Genomic DNA, 14,673 nt, shown 5'->3' with positions numbered 1-14,673 from the left:
CCTCCATGCCCCGCCCCGAGGCGGTGCTTCCCCTGGCTCCGCCCCCGGGAGGGCACTTCCGGCGCAGCGGAATTCCGGGTGCGATCCCTCGCGGATACGGCCTGTTGTGGTGAAGGCCCCATGAGTGCGGCGCCCCTGGTGGGCTACAGCAGCAGCGGCTCGGAGGATGAGGATGAGGCCGAGGCCGCGGCTGGGGCCCTGGCGCGACCCGGAGCTGGAGGCTGCCGGCGGTAAGGAGCGAGAGGATCTTTCTGGGGAGGGCGCTGGTTCGCGCGACACCTCGACGGGACCCGAGGGTCCTGGGGGGAAAGGGGCGATGATGCGGGGCGTCTCGCCTGGGAAAGAAGAGGGGCACAGCGGGAAGGAGGGTCCGGAGGACAGCCCTGGACACAGCCCCAGAGTGCCCCCACCTGGCTAGGCCAAGGTGAGGAGGCAGGAAACGTGGGCTCGGGTCCAGCCTCCAGCGCTGGCCGCTGGGATCTCCTGGTGCCGCCGGGATCTCCGGGCGCGCACCCACAGCGTCATCCTAGGTCTGTTTCCACATTTGGAGAGTGTTTTCATTCATCCGGTAAATACTCACGGAGCACCCGCTCTGCGCCAGGCTCGGGCTGGGACGCTCCGCAGTGAACGAAACGGTCGAAGTCTGACTTCGTGGAGCTTCTGTTCTCAAGTGCCACGCCTGGTGCTTTTAAGAGTGCCTTTCAAGCAGGCATCTCTGTTGATCTCACAATAGCTCTATCAGGTCGGGATACACTTTACAGATGAGGAAACTGAGGCCTACACAATGCACATAACTTGCCCCAAGACCCCAAAGCTAGGAAGCGCTACTCCAGTTCAGGCTTGTCTACCCTAGGGAATGTGAACCACACTGTGCTGCCTGCCCAGTAGTCTCCCAGGCCCCCAGCTAAAGTCAGCCTCCCAGGGCTGTTGGGAGACCCCAGTGAGACAGTACTGGGGAAGGAGTTTTGTGGTTATCTAGAAGCTGCCTGCAGCACCTGGTGGGAAATGGATGCACACAGTCACCCTGAATAAGGGGTTATGACTTTTGTTGTAGCTACAGAGGTAGAGAATGTCAGGAGGCTAAGTGTGCCCGTTTCCTTTTTCTCTCTTGCAGTTCCCAGAGCCCTCTCCCCAGCCAGAGGTTGCCAGTACCCGACAGTGTGCTGCACATGTTCCTAGACACTGAGGGAGAGCCTGAGGACGACCAGGAAAAACATGGAGGCCGGGTGCGCACCTTCCCCCATGAGCGGGGCAACTGGGCTACCCACGTCTATGTGCCATGTGAGTAACGTCTAAAGGGCGAGAGGCTGAGACTGACAGGTGCCTCTTTCTTTTTTTTTTTTTTTAATTTAAAGATTTTATTTATTTATTTGACCGACAGAGATCACAAGTGGGGGGGGGGTGCCCCGGGAAGCAGGGTCCCTGGTGAGCAGAGAGCCTGATGCGATTCGGGGCTTGATCACAGGACCCTGGGATCATGACCTGGGCTGAAGGCAGAGGCTTTAACCCACTGAGCCCCCCAGGCACCCCTGACAGGTACCTCTTGATGGGAGGAAGCTGGCCCCAACCAGGAGGAACAAGCCAGAAACCTCTGACATGGATGGTAGGAAAGAGATGGACTTAGCAGAGAAAATTGGGGAGTTTTTCTGTAAATTTGTTTTCAGTTTCGAATTCATTGCCTAAATTTTTTTTTTTTAATTAATTCTGGGTATAATGTTTTCCCACTCATGAGGAGGTGACCAAGGGAGGGTCTAGGGCAGAGTGTCGGCCATCCCAGAGTGTGGCTGTAGCTGGCAGTTTATTTCTAAGAGGCCCCTGGGTATGCTGGGCAGGTCTCCCCTCCCGCCCCCACCAGCCTCCATGAGTGAATGGCAGGCACATAATGCCACCCTTTAGTAAGTTACTGGACTTCCCAGAGCCTCAGTGTCTTTATCTCTAAAATGGGTATTATAGAAATCTGTATCTCCTAGGACTTTTGTGAAGATTAAATCAGATCGTTTATGTCAGGCTCTTTTTTTTTTTTTTTTAAGATTTTATTTATTCATTTGACAGAGACACAGAGAGAGGGAGAACATAAGCGGGGGGAGCAGGAGAGGGAGAAGCAGGCTTCCCATTGAGGAGGGAGCCCTATTTTGGTCTCGATCCCCGGACCCTGGGATCATGACCTGAGCCGAAGGCAGCTGCTTAACAACTGAGCCACCCAGGCGCCCTATTTATGTCAGGCTCTTAACACAATACACAGAGTAGGTGGTGGCCCTTTGTATTTTGTGTTAATTAGGTCAACTCTTAGAACCTCCATTTCCCCATCCACAGAAGAATGAGTCTCTACACTGCCTGCTCACCAGGGCATTGGGATAAATTGACTAACATACGGGGCGCAAGCAGTTACCCATGCAGCTCCAGGCCCACATTTGGTTAAAAAAGAAGAATATGTGAACATTCAGTGGTGGTCATCGTGGTGTTCTTCGTCTTTGTGAAAAATTAGGAGCATTCTAAATATTTATCAGGAGATTCAACATCTAATAGGGACTGATAAAGGAAGTGTTGTTTGTGATTATGGATTACTGTGGACCAGTGACCATGAGCTTGCCCACTACACTGAAAGGAAGACTGTCCACCCTGTAGTGTTACATGAAGAAAGCCAGTGGAAGAACAGTTTGAATGGTACACTCTCATCTTTTCAACAAATAAAATGTGTACACTGGGATAAGCACTGAGCAGAGGCTGGGAAGAAAGGCATCTAACTCCGGCAGTCTTGATCTCTAGGGTAGTAGACTTGAAAGTGGGGTGTATGCCCCCTGGGGAGAGGTCAGGATGACCCATCTGGAAGAAAAGTATTAGAACTTCTTTATATATCTCTTTTTATCTCATCTTTTTAAAGTTTCTGTTTTTGGGGCACCTGGCTCACTCAGTCAGAAGAGCATACGATTTGATCTCGGGGCCATGAGTTCAAGCCCCACATTGGGTATGGAGATAACCAAAAAATAAATAAACTTTAAATAAATAAATAAAAATTTCCATTCTCAAGAGTGTACATTTTACAGTGGACATAATTTTAACATGCACATTTGTAACATAAATAAATACACATTTATTGCAGGGATGCTTGTGAGTTTGTTTCCTAATGGCCCAGGTGATCAAAACAATTTGGAGACCACTGCTTTAGGTGATAGGATTTCAGGAGGCCCTGCTTTCTCCTTTGCATATTTCCTTCTCGTACTTGAACTCTTTACAGTGAGCATATGTGTTTTACTTCTACAACCACAAAAATCATATTAAACTACATAGAGCTAGGCTGCTCTCAAAGTAAGTGTCCCCAAAAGTCCAGAGTAACGAAGGCCTTTCTCTGCCTTCTGGGATTCTTCCTTCAGCCACACGGCCCTGGCTAAGAGAATGGCCCACCCTATCCACTCTTGCCTCCAGATGAAACGAGGGAGGACTTCCTGGATCTGCTGGACATGTTGCTGGCCCACGCCCAGACATGTGTCCCCCGGCTGGTCCGGATGGAGGCATTCCACGTCAGCTTGTCCCAGAGCGTGGTGCTACGGCATCATTGGATCATCCCCTTTGTGCAGGCTCTGAAGGACCGCCTGGCCTCCTTCCAGCGGTGAGTGCCTGGTGCTTCCTCCTCTGCTTCTCCTCCCCTCAGCTCCTCTTCCTGTCCTAAGCTACTGTGTGGGTGTAGGTGTGGGGCGTACTACCCTAGCCAGCAGACCAGACCTGAAGGTTGAACACTGAACATCTGGAGCAGCCTACCATATACCCCACCTTGGGTGACTTTGGACAGGCCACAGAAGCTCTGGAAGCCTTGAATCCTTACCTGTGGGCAGGTCATGGGAGCGGTGGTGGCCGCCTCCAAGGGGACCTATGAGAGTAAAATGAGGTCATGCGGGCCTTGGCGTAGTGCTGGGGGAAGGATGGGACCTGGACCCCGCCTCTGGCTTGGTTGGCTAGCCTCAAACTTTTCTTTCCTCAACTACGCATATTTCTTCTTCCTACCGGAGTGCCTTTCCCCCTGTACTTAGCCATATCAAAGCCCTGCTCCTTCCCAGAGGCTCTCCAATTTGGCATCTCCCCCAGAGTTCCCCAGTCCCTGGGATCATCTCATACTGGGGCAGCTTATACCCTCGTGCTCATTTCATGCCTATCTGGTCCTTGTCCCCTGGGGAGCCAAGCTCCCGCAGGCCCAGGAGCACCCCTTTTTTCTGAATTCCCCACGTTTCTGCTCCAGGTGCTTTGCTGACTGTAGGCATCAAATGGATATTTGTTGAATGAGCAGGAGGAGAGAGGGATCCTCTGAGTGTCGGTTCCAGAAGGAGCCCAAGAAGCCATCCAGTTGGTGGTTTTCTTTGCAGAGCCCCTGCTTCAGAAAAGGTGTTACTCAAAAGCTTGGATGTGTAGTTGTGTAGGAGAAAAACTGAAGTCTTCTAGCGTAAGCCCCACACTCCCAGTGTGGAGGCCTCAGACCCAGGAATTCCGTAGACGAACTTCACCCAGGTAGGGAACTGCCCGTTTGCTTCAGCCCTTTCTGAGGGCCAGCGGAGGAAGGGATTCGTTCCAGTTCAGTCAGCCAGAGAACTGGGACTAAAACTTCTCTCTCCACCTCATTCAGTACCCCCTTCTCCCACCCCTGTTTTTTTATCATCACTACCAAACTGATGGAGCAATATGTCTGTCAGGACGTACTGGTCACAGATACCAGAAATCCAGCCCAAAGTGGCTTAAACTGAGGGGGAGTTCATAGGCTGCTATAACTAAAAAGTTCAGAAGTCACGCTGGCTTCATGTGTGAGTGCACTGGGGTGACCAGAAGACGGCACCTGACTGTCACCATCTCTTAGCTCTGCCCCTCTCTGTGTGGGCTTCCTCCTCACAAAGGCAAATAGGCCTCTGGCAGCTTGGGGCTGCCAGTCTACTGGTCTGGAAAGCCAGCCCTCTTTCTTAAGAGCTTCAGCAAAAGTCGGGAACAGGGGCGCCTGGGTGGCTCAGTGGGTTAAGCCTCTGCCTTCGGCTCAGGTCATGATCCCAGGGTCCTGGGATTGAGCCCCACATCGGGCTCTCTGCTCAGCAGGGAGCCTGCTTCCTCCTCTCTCTCTGCCTGCCTCTCTGCCTACCTATGATCTCTGTCAAATAAATAAATAAAATCTTTAAAAAAAAAAAAACAAAAAAAAAAGTCGGGAACAACTTTGATGGGTCTGACTTGGCTAACAGGCTCTCCATACGTGAGTTCAGCTAGCAGAACGCTGTCCCCTTCTACGTGAGGCTGTTTCAGTTACCTGCTTTCCGCTCTGTTCTCTGGGTAGAGGTGGAATGTCAGCTGGGTCTGGGGCCACATGACTTTGGCAAAAAGGACTTTATCACCACACTGCATGCATCTGGGCTGCGAGGACCATGTGAGAACAAAACCTGTGGCAGGAAGCCATGATGCTGGGCTCCTTTGCACGCAGTGGTCCTTCACGTGGACAAGTCCCTTACTGGGGCCTCTGGAAACTTTGCCCACAGGCCATTGCTAAAATTACTGGTCCCTGGGGAGCCCAGATGTCGCTTATCCTCTTGCTGCATGTGGGACCAGAGAACAGCACCTAGGTCACCTGGCTGGCTCTCCTTGCCAGCACAGGGTGTTTCCACCCCTGTGTCCTGGAGAAAGCCAAGCTAGGTGGCCTCTTCAAGTTTGTCTGATTGAGCCTCTGGCCAAGAGTGGGCAATGCACCTTTGATTCTGTTAATGCAACTGAGGGAATGCTGTGTTCTGAGTGGCCAGGCCTGGGGCAGGTGTGTACCCCCGGGGTAGTGGGGTAGAGACTCCTCCACCAGCAAAAAATGAGAGAACTGCCTTCCAATGCAAGTTTCCTGGGACAAGAGGGGTTGGTTGGCGTCTTAGCCAGGGTTCTGTGAAATCTGGAAAAGTGGCTACTTGCCACTCATTAGGCCCAATCAACAGTGTCATCATCAATGTCATGGACTTGGTTAAGCTTATTCTAACCCACTGTCATTCTTTGAGATCGTCTGGCTTCTGCACGGGCCAGAGAGGAGAGTGGAGTGGAGATGTGGGAATCCCCTCCCCCGTGTCTTTCAAGTCCTTGGTGGTGACACTGATCTCTGCGAAACCTCCAGGGATGGAGTATTGCTTCTGATTCACTACTTTCCTAGGTCGAGGCAGTTCTGGTAGCTTCAGGTGGCTCCCCTACCATAATCACCTTCGCTCCACAGGTCAGGGAACAGATGTGGGGATTCTGCCAGCCGCTGAGTGTATATTCCAATTATGCTTTCAGAACTGGAGAAATAACCACAGGCTGGGTTTGGGGGCCCACCGAGACAGGCCTGAGCTGAAATTCCATAGGTCACTTGGCCTCCATGAGCCCCCACTCTGACTAGAGAGCCACAGTGATGTTTTGGTCTCTTGGAATTAGTTCACGGCCTTATCTGGTAGTTCCCAGAAGGCCTGATTATTTCCTTTTCTCTAATGCACAATTACCCTGGCAAAAGGCCATAGGTCCCTTTTGAGAAGGCTAGGGAAAAAAATGAACTATAAAATTTTAGTAGTATACCAGGGTCCTTCCTCAAAGGGACCAGCCCTTCCCTTCATTCAAGGGGTCTTGGGTCCATAAACTGGCTCAAGTTTGGAAATTGAGGATCCATGACTTTCCTTTTATGATCGGATTAGACTTTGTTCACTCGGCCTGCACTGTTTCTGCTTATACAGATGAAGTAAGACTTTCTCAGGCTTCCTGTCTAGCTCACTTCTCGGAGCGCCCTGACAATTAGCCAGTACCCTAGGCCTGCCCGAGGCTCTGCTGCCTTCCATGGTAACTACACCCACCTCTCAGCTTGGGTGTCTCCAGCTCCCTCACTGGAGCCACCCCTTGTCCACGTTTCAGGCAACTAACCCAGCAAACTGTGAGATCCTTTCCCATCCCCCGAGCTGTGGCATTCAGGCCAGATCTCTGCTTCATGAGCCCGCATCAGGAAATCGGCCTAAGCCAACTCTGTGAGGCTTGTACCATTATCCCACACCTTTAATAACCACACACGTTCCCTGGATTTCTGCTCATGTAGATCAGAATACTCGGGTAGTACTTTGGAAGTATGGTACATCTCACAAGTCCCACTTTGTACCTCACCTTTAGGGGACTGCCAGGACTTTAGTTATAGGTCTAGAAGCAAAGTAGGAGGTGGAAGGGGCGCCTGGGTGGCTCGATTAAGGGTCTGCCTTAAGTCCGGGTCATGATCCCAGGGTCCTGGGATTGAGCCCCAAGTCGCACTTACTGCTCAGCTGGGAGTCTACTTCTCCCTCTCCCTCTCTCTCCTTCCCTCTTCCCTGACTCTCCCCTCTGCTCCGGTGTTCTTTCTCTCTCTCTCTGTGTCGAATAAATAAATAAAATCTTAAAAAAAAGAAAAAATTAAAATAAAATAAAACAGCTTTAAAAAAGAAAAATAGAAACAAAGGGGTAGTGGGAGTGGGTCCGGAGGAGCCTCACCGTCCTCCTGCAGGGTAACCCTCAGTGCCGGCTGAGTCCCCACAGATGGAGGTGGCAAAGCCCAAACCACTGTTGTTGGGGGCCACTTCCACTGGGAAGGAAAGCTTGTAAGAATTTAGGGGCTCAGTGCTTCCCATGCATGCCCCTTCCAAGAATCCCCCTTCTTTCCCAGGCAGTGCCCTCACTTAAACGGTAGCAGTAAGCACAGCTGGGAGTTCCACTGGTGTAATTCAGCCAATCACAGCACTCTGTTCCACCTTTGATTTTTTTTTTTTCTGCAGTTACAGCCCTGAGGCTATGGGACAGGAGGGTCTCCCTAGCAGGGCATACCTAGAGGTTCCTAGGTCCTTGATGCTGCCTGAGTGCAGAAATCCCCAAGCTCACCTTTTTCTTTTAGCACTTTGGCCACATTAGGAGCAAACAACCAATGTCATGTCATTATATTCCGTAGTTTCCCCCCAAACTGTTAGAAAGTATCATACAGTCACTTAGCTCCTTCTAATAGATGGTTGCCTGGGATGATGCGGTGCAGATATTGTACACGTCTCTATAATCGGTTCCCATGTGGACTACCAGTGCTCGATTTACTACTAGAAATAGTCAGTAGTGTCTTTGAATCAAATCAGATTAGAGACCCAATTCCAGAAGCTTCAGAACCAATTCAGAAAACTCAACCTTAAAATCCTGGTTTAGAACCACTCTTGGTACTGAAATCTATGTTGGGGCTCTCTAGAGAAACAGAACCAATAGGATAGAGATAGAGACAGAGATAGAGATACAGAGAGATTTATTATAGGAATTGGCTTACGCAGTTAGGAAAGTCGAGAAACCCTATAGTTTGCCATCTGCAAGCTGGGGAACCAGGAAAGCCAGTGGTATCATTCAGCCTTGAGTCCAAATGCCTGAGAATCAGGCGTGGGGGTGGGGGAAGCGCTGGGGGTAGGAGATGACTGATGGTGTAAGTCCTGATAGAGCCTAAAAGCCTAACAAGCGGGAAAGTCAATGTCCAGTGTCCAAGGGCAGGAGATGAATGTCGCCACTCAGAGAGCGTCGGAGCGCCAGTTTGCCCTTCCTCTGCCTTTTTGTTCTGTCCAGGCCCTCAATGGATTGAGCGATGCCCTCCCACACTGGGGAGGGCCATTTGCTTTATTCCTTTCACAAATTCACATGGTAATCTTTTCCAGAAACATCCTCACAGACACACCCAGATTTCATGTTTTACCAGCCCTTTGGGCATCCTTCCAGGCAGTCAAGTTGACACATAACATTAACCCTCACAGTTGGGCACAAACCTCCAACGTGCACTTCAGGATGTTTGTCAAGTCCCTTGCTGAGCTCTGGGTAAACCTGATGCTTAACCAAGCTCCTGCTGTTTCTGTCGCCCCTTCCATTTTCCCCAGAAGAGATGCATTAGGAAGCTGAAGGCTGATGGGGAAGCCAAAAGTTCACTGAATCTGAGCCCCGGACAGGTTGTGAGATTCTGCCTGGCATGCGGGTGGTTGTGTTCCATCACATGGAACCTTGGCCTGGAGGCCATCAGTGATCATTTCCTATAGTGGGATTTGCCAGGTTGGTCCACAGGGGGCCCCCCTAAGATCTAGTGTCTCAGAGAATACAGCAGGAACCAGCCAGAATGAAAGGACTTACTGACTGAACCCAATGGGCCCTGTGTAACAGAGCTGAGGGGTGGGTGGGTATGTGGGCGGGCAGGTGTTTCTGCCCCATTTGCACACCAGCTGAGACCCACTTCCCCTCATTAAAGCATCATAGGTGACAGCAAGAGCTTTGGAATCAGACAGACTGAGGTTAAGATTATGGCTTACCAAATTCAACTTTACCTGACCGCAGTTTCCGTGTATGTGGAATGGGCAGAGTTACAGCGCCCGCGTCATGGAGTCGCATGAGGATTCCCTCAGCTCATGCCCACAGAGCCCTCAGTTCAGCCCCTGGCACATGGGAAATGTTCATCTCTTATCACCTCTTTGATGAATAAGACTTTCTCAGTTCCCAGCAGTAAAATTGAAATAGTCTCATTGTTCATTGGGATGAACTGCTATTAAGAAAACTTTCACCAGCATCTGAATGAAGTTATGTGTCACTTCAGCTGGGTGATGACATAAGGCCTTGTCCAGCTCTAATATTTTAGGGTTCAGTTATACCACCTGTATAATAGGATAACAAAATGAAGGGTGCAGTGAGTTAATGGTATTTTCAAAGTCCTCTTTTTTAATATAAACTTTTCAGATTTTTTTTTATTATTATTATTCCTGAAACATGGTCTTTCGTCTTCTAAATTCCAGATTCTTCTTTACTGCCAACCGGGTAAAGATTTATACCAATCAAGAGAAAACCAGGTGGGTCTCCCCGTCTGCCCCCAGTTCCTTCTACAAATTCTTCGAAGTAAAGATTCAAAGGGTGCTTTGCTTCTGGCCTTTTCTGTCCCAGTTTTTTCTTTGTGTTTTTTTCTTTTAAATATTTTATTTATTTATTTGAAAGAGAGAGAGAAATAAAGCAAGAGAGGGAACAGAAGCTGAAGGAGTGGCAGAGGGAGAAGCAGGCTTCCTGTCAAACAGGGAGCCCAATGTGAGCCTCGATCCCAGGACCCTGGGATCATGACTTAAGCTGAAGGCAGATGCTTAACGACTGAGCCACCCAGGCACCCTCTTTGTTTGTGTTTTAACCAACTCTATGACTACAAAAGCAGCTGTTCCCAAATCTGAACCTTTCATTAAGAAAAATAACCAGAGGAACGTGGAGGGGAGGGGGGCAGAGGGAGAGAAAAACATCTTGGTAAAGTGAACAAAAGCCTGCCACTGGAAAAAAACATGGGCTTCTGCCCAGCTCCATCCCCAGTTGAATGTTTAGCTCATACCATCATCTCCATAACCTCTCATTTCCGTGCCGTCACACGCCTGCCCTTGATACGTCCATCACTGGGCAGTCGTGAGGCACCAATGAGCCCAGCATGTTTCAGAAGTGGTGGAGTGGGTTGAAACTAGGAGGTGAGGGATTAGAGAGAGTGACAGTAGGCAAGTCATCTAATAAGTTTCACTGAGACCAGGAGGGTGTCTGGCTAAAGATGTGGGCTCATGGCAGGGTTTTTAAAGATGAGGGAGCATGTCTGAGAGCTGAGGGGAGGGGAGCCCATGCCCAGGAGCCTCATCCCTGAGAAACAGTCCAGACTCAGGAGTGATGTGAGGGGTTGCAGACACGTGGCAGGGGCAGATGAAGGAGTTCCTCGAGGGTCATGAGCCCCCAGGAATGAGGAGAGATCTGTGGTTACAACTGGGGAAGGAAGGTTTAGGGACAGAGGAAAGAGCCAGCTCAGAGCGCGGGCGAGCGAGGCACCCAAAAGGGGAGAAGGGAGAACCCCCAGCTCTGACCTGACTACTTCCTGTCGCCTCCCCTGCCCTCAGTGGGGATGGTTTGTGTTCTCAGGGGTTGCATCTCATGCCCACGTTATCTCCACTTCTGCCCTCCCCTAGGACCTTTGTCGGACTTGAGGTCACCTCCGGGCACCCCCAGTTCTTGGACCTGGTCTCGGAGGTAGATAGAGTCATGGAAGAATTTGACCTCACCACTTTCTACCAGGTAATAAACAGGCTCTTCCTCTCCACTGGCCCGCCTAAAAGTGGAAACAAACCATCCTCAAAGGAGCCCTTGTTAGAAGCAAACTGAAGAGCCCTCCAGAACTTGCCCCCCTGAAGCGTCCCAAATGCCAGACTTCAGAGGACACAGGCGAGTAGAGGAGCCAGGGGCGCACTCAGGTGCAGCCCGTCAGAAGTCCGACGCTTCATAGAAATCTTTTGTTTCATCTTCAGTGTGCACAAGATTTATCCATTCTGCTCCATATGGATCCATGTTCATGTTTCTTTTTTCAGAAATAGTAGTTTTCCCAGATTTTTTTTTTAGTGAAATTGACACACCAGGAAGAGTGGTGGCTTCTCCCGCCTTTCAGCACCTCACCGGGGCGCCCCATGCCCTCCAGGGGTATTTGACTCCAAACTGAGTATCAGGTCCTTAAAGGGCCCTTGGTTTTGCTTGATGTATTCTTTTAAAACCTTGCTGAGGCATAGGAGTATGAATTTCAGTGGAGATTATTACTCATAATTTTAGACATTTTGGTTTTTGTTCACTTCATCTTAGAAAGTATGTCATCTATTGAAATGTTCTAGATCAGAAAATAGAGTTGGAGCTGGCATTCTCGTCCACGTCCCAGATTTAATGACCGTTAAGGGAAAGCCTCTGGAAGCAGGACTGTCTTAGTCAGCTGAGCCCATCGTAACAACATACCCTACATGGAGTGCTTTAAACAGCAGAAATTTCTTTTCTCACAGTTCTGGGGCCTAGAAGTCCAAAATCAAGGTGCCATCATGGTCCACTTCTGGTGCGAACTCTTTCTGACTTGCGGATAGCAGTCTTCTCGCTGTGTCCTCACATGGTAGAAAAAGAGGAAGCCAGCGTCCTGCCCTCTCTCATACAGGCACAAATCCCATCACGACGGCCCCCCTTTGAAAAGCTCCTCTGAACCTAATTGTCTCCCAGTGGCCCCATCTCCAAATACCATTATATTGGAAGTTGAGGCTTCAACATAGGCATCTGGTGGGTAGGGAGGGGAGAGGTCATGGACACAATTCAGTCCACAGCTGGGGCCAACCCAGAGCTTTTTCAGTTGCGGAGGGTGCTTGGGAACAACACTGGTCAGCACTAAGGGTCTAGACCCTCATGGAGCAGGCCAGGGCTCCGGCAAGGATACCGGACAGACCTCCTGTCACGTCTGCACCTGCCAAGGCATCCAGACGACCTCCTGCCTCCCTGCTGTTCCTCCACAGGACCCTTCATTCCACGTCAGTCTGGCCTGGTGTGTGGGGGACGCGCGTCTCCCCCTGGAAGGACGGTGCCTGCGGGAACTACAGGTGTGTTCGCAGTGCGGGAGCACAGAGGGCGCCCAGTGCCAGGAGTGACCGGCCATGTGTTGGGGAGTGGGAGGGTTGGCGACAGGCCCTGAGGATTATGTGTGCAAACCAGAATCTGGGCAAGGAGATCCCTATCACCTCACCTTGCTACGCAGACGGCAGTCCCTTGGATGCAGCCCCCTGGAGCCTATTAGCCATCCAGACTCTGGCCCCAATGCAGACCTAAACGCAGACCTAAGACATCGGAATTGCATTTTAACAAGATCTCTAGGGACTTGCATGCACATTAAAATTTGAGAAGCACTGCCCTCCACCACTGATCTGAGAGAATGTTGTAGGCCTCTCCTGAAGTCCTAGCCCCTTGCCCAGAGGTCTAAGGCTCAGGTGCCCAGCAGGGACCGGCAGGTGTTGGAAATGAGTGAACGGTGCCAGGCGTGAGGCGCGCCCACCCTGGTAACCCTCCTGTTCTGCTAAGTAGGTGAGACAGTTCTTCCCATCAGGGCCCTCGGAGGAGCTGGGACTCCTCCACTGTAGGGAGAGGAGAGTGGGGGATCCTGCCATGCAGGAATGTGGACCATGTCGCTAGCTCTTCTGTTTTTCAGGGGAGACCAGAAATCCAGACTTTTATATGCAATCTCTCATTTTCAAATGTTGGCACTAATGTGAATTTTTTTTTTTTTTTAACATACTGCAAGCCAGACAAAGTGTGTGCTGGAGGATAGAGCCACTTCTGCTCTTAGCCTAGTCAGGCCATGGGGTAAAGAGCTCTGGTTTCAGGCTCCAACAGACCCCATCCCCCCTTCCAGCTTTATCCTGTTCTGAGCGTCCACTTCCTCCTCTGCAAAATTGGGATGATAGGACCCACCTCCCCAGACTGCAGAGCTGATGAGACAAGACTTCTAAGCGTGGAGCCTGTGCGTCCGTCCCTCAGCCTCCCTCCGCAGTGCCTAACCCCTGAAGGATTTTAGTAGGCTGATATTGTTCACAGTGCCCTGTGGGTCCCTGATTCCCCTAATGCAGCTGTCCTTTCTCATCTTCCGGTGGAAGAACATTGTGGATGAGTTTGAAGACCCCGAGATGGTGCTGCGTGCGCATGCCGAGCAGGTCCGCTGCAAGTCTGGGAACAAGTTCTTCTCCATGCCTTTGAAGTGAGCACCAGAGACCCTCATCCCAGGCCCCTCTGCAGGCCAGGCAGAGATGGAGAATCCTGCTCCAAGACTTGGGGAGGCTCCCAGCCTCCCAGAGGGAGACCTGGACTGGAGCGCAGGCACTGCTGGTGGTTCCTGGGGGCTTGTTTACTCCCAGCTGGTTTGGGTGCAGGTTCAGCCCTGCTATGTGTGGTCATTACCAGGAATCACCAGTAGAGGGCAGCCTGGGCTTCCTAGTTCTAGATCTGTGGCCTGTAGACTTGCTGGGCACAAAAGAAAGTCAGGGTCATGGTGAGCCCATCCAGACTCAGCCAGCAACCCCACTGTAGCGCCTCCTACAAACAGCCCCTACCCCACACCCTCCCCCCCACACACCCTCCCCCCATGAGCTGTTTGCATCTGGAGGCCACTGGCCTCCATCAGGGTTCCCCTGGCTCTTCTCTACTCGCGCTGGACACACCGTGTCTTCATGGGTCCATCACCCTCCTTCCCTGAAGTCCGTCGTTTTTATTTATTTTTGGTCTCCCCCTCTGGAGCCAGCGGAGACCATCTCAGGGCCAAGGTGCAGAGCGCTGATTTGTGCTTCTGCCTCAGTTTTCTCCCCCCACCCTCCCCCCACCTCCTACCTCCCACTCGCCCCCAGCCAGGTGTCTGGGGAACCAGGAGCAGATGTTTCATTTTGGCCTGGCTATGGCGGCTCTAAGCCAGCCCTCCAACGCTCTGTGGCCTCTGGCTTCTCCTCAGCTTTCCCAAAGAGGCGGAGGGGCAAGGCCTTCCCCCAGTTCTCTCCACTGCCTCCAGCCGCCTGCCATGGGCACTCTGAGGGGGGCTCCAAGGAAAGGCCAGGGGTTGTCCAGGCCTTTTATTTTCCATCAGGCTTTCACCAGAGCAAAAGACCAGTCCTCTCCAATTGTCATCTGTATCTCTGGTGATGAGAGAGATTTTTATGTTATTGTTTTCAATTATGTTCCAGTAAAAATTACAGTTTAGATTTTGGGTTTTGTTTGGGACTGCTTCTGTTGTTCAGCTAGGTGACAAGATGACTGTCCTCTGCCTGCACCTTCTCCAGCATGCCATTCAGTGTCAGGGGTACTCTTGGGAGTCCCTATTATGGCTCTGGAGTGGCCGTGAGA

General features: G+C 51.1%; 1 protein-coding gene across 5 annotated transcripts; it reads left to right on the top strand.

The window, feature by feature from the left end:
- The first annotated feature begins 25 nt into the window (after positions 1–25).
- USB1 (U6 snRNA biogenesis phosphodiesterase 1) lies at positions 26–14,531 on the top strand. 5 transcript variants are annotated; one of them, XM_059151584.1, is made up of 7 exons: positions 33–230; positions 1,115–1,281; positions 3,424–3,607; positions 9,777–9,830; positions 10,962–11,067; positions 12,309–12,392; positions 13,199–13,406. In XM_059151584.1, exons 1-7 carry the CDS (start codon positions 121–123, stop codon positions 13,358–13,360), a joined length of 867 nt encoding a protein of 288 aa, XP_059007567.1. In that variant the 5' UTR covers positions 33–120; the 3' UTR covers positions 13,361–13,406. The 5 variants fall into 5 exon arrangements, with proteins under 5 accessions (XP_059007569.1, XP_059007567.1, XP_059007568.1 ...); XM_059151585.1 differs by lacking the exon at positions 13,199–13,406 and adding an exon at positions 13,413–14,531 and having other exon boundaries at positions 34–230; XM_059151587.1 differs by lacking the exon at positions 13,199–13,406 and adding an exon at positions 13,440–14,531 and having other exon boundaries at positions 36–230.
- The last annotated feature ends 142 nt before the right edge of the window (positions 14,532–14,673 follow it).

Source organism: Mustela lutreola, chromosome 16, assembly GCF_030435805.1.
Source record: "Mustela lutreola isolate mMusLut2 chromosome 16, mMusLut2.pri, whole genome shotgun sequence".
Lineage (NCBI taxonomy): Eukaryota > Metazoa > Chordata > Mammalia > Carnivora > Mustelidae > Mustela > Mustela lutreola.
This window is presented reverse-complemented; position numbering and strand designations above follow the sequence as displayed.

Excerpts from the sequence above, each read along its gene's own strand:
- USB1 (XM_059151584.1), top strand. The coding sequence starts at position 121 with ATGAGTGCGGCGCCCCTGGTGGGCTACAGCAGCAGCGGCTCGGAGGAT. Across the intron at positions 3,608-9,776 it reads CGCCTGGCCTCCTTCCAGCG|ATTCTTCTTTACTGCCAACC; the intron begins GTGAGTGCCTGG and ends TCTAAATTCCAG. Across the intron at positions 12,393-13,198 it reads GGTGCCTGCGGGAACTACAG|CTTTATCCTGTTCTGAGCGT; the intron begins GTGTGTTCGCAG and ends CCCCCCTTCCAG.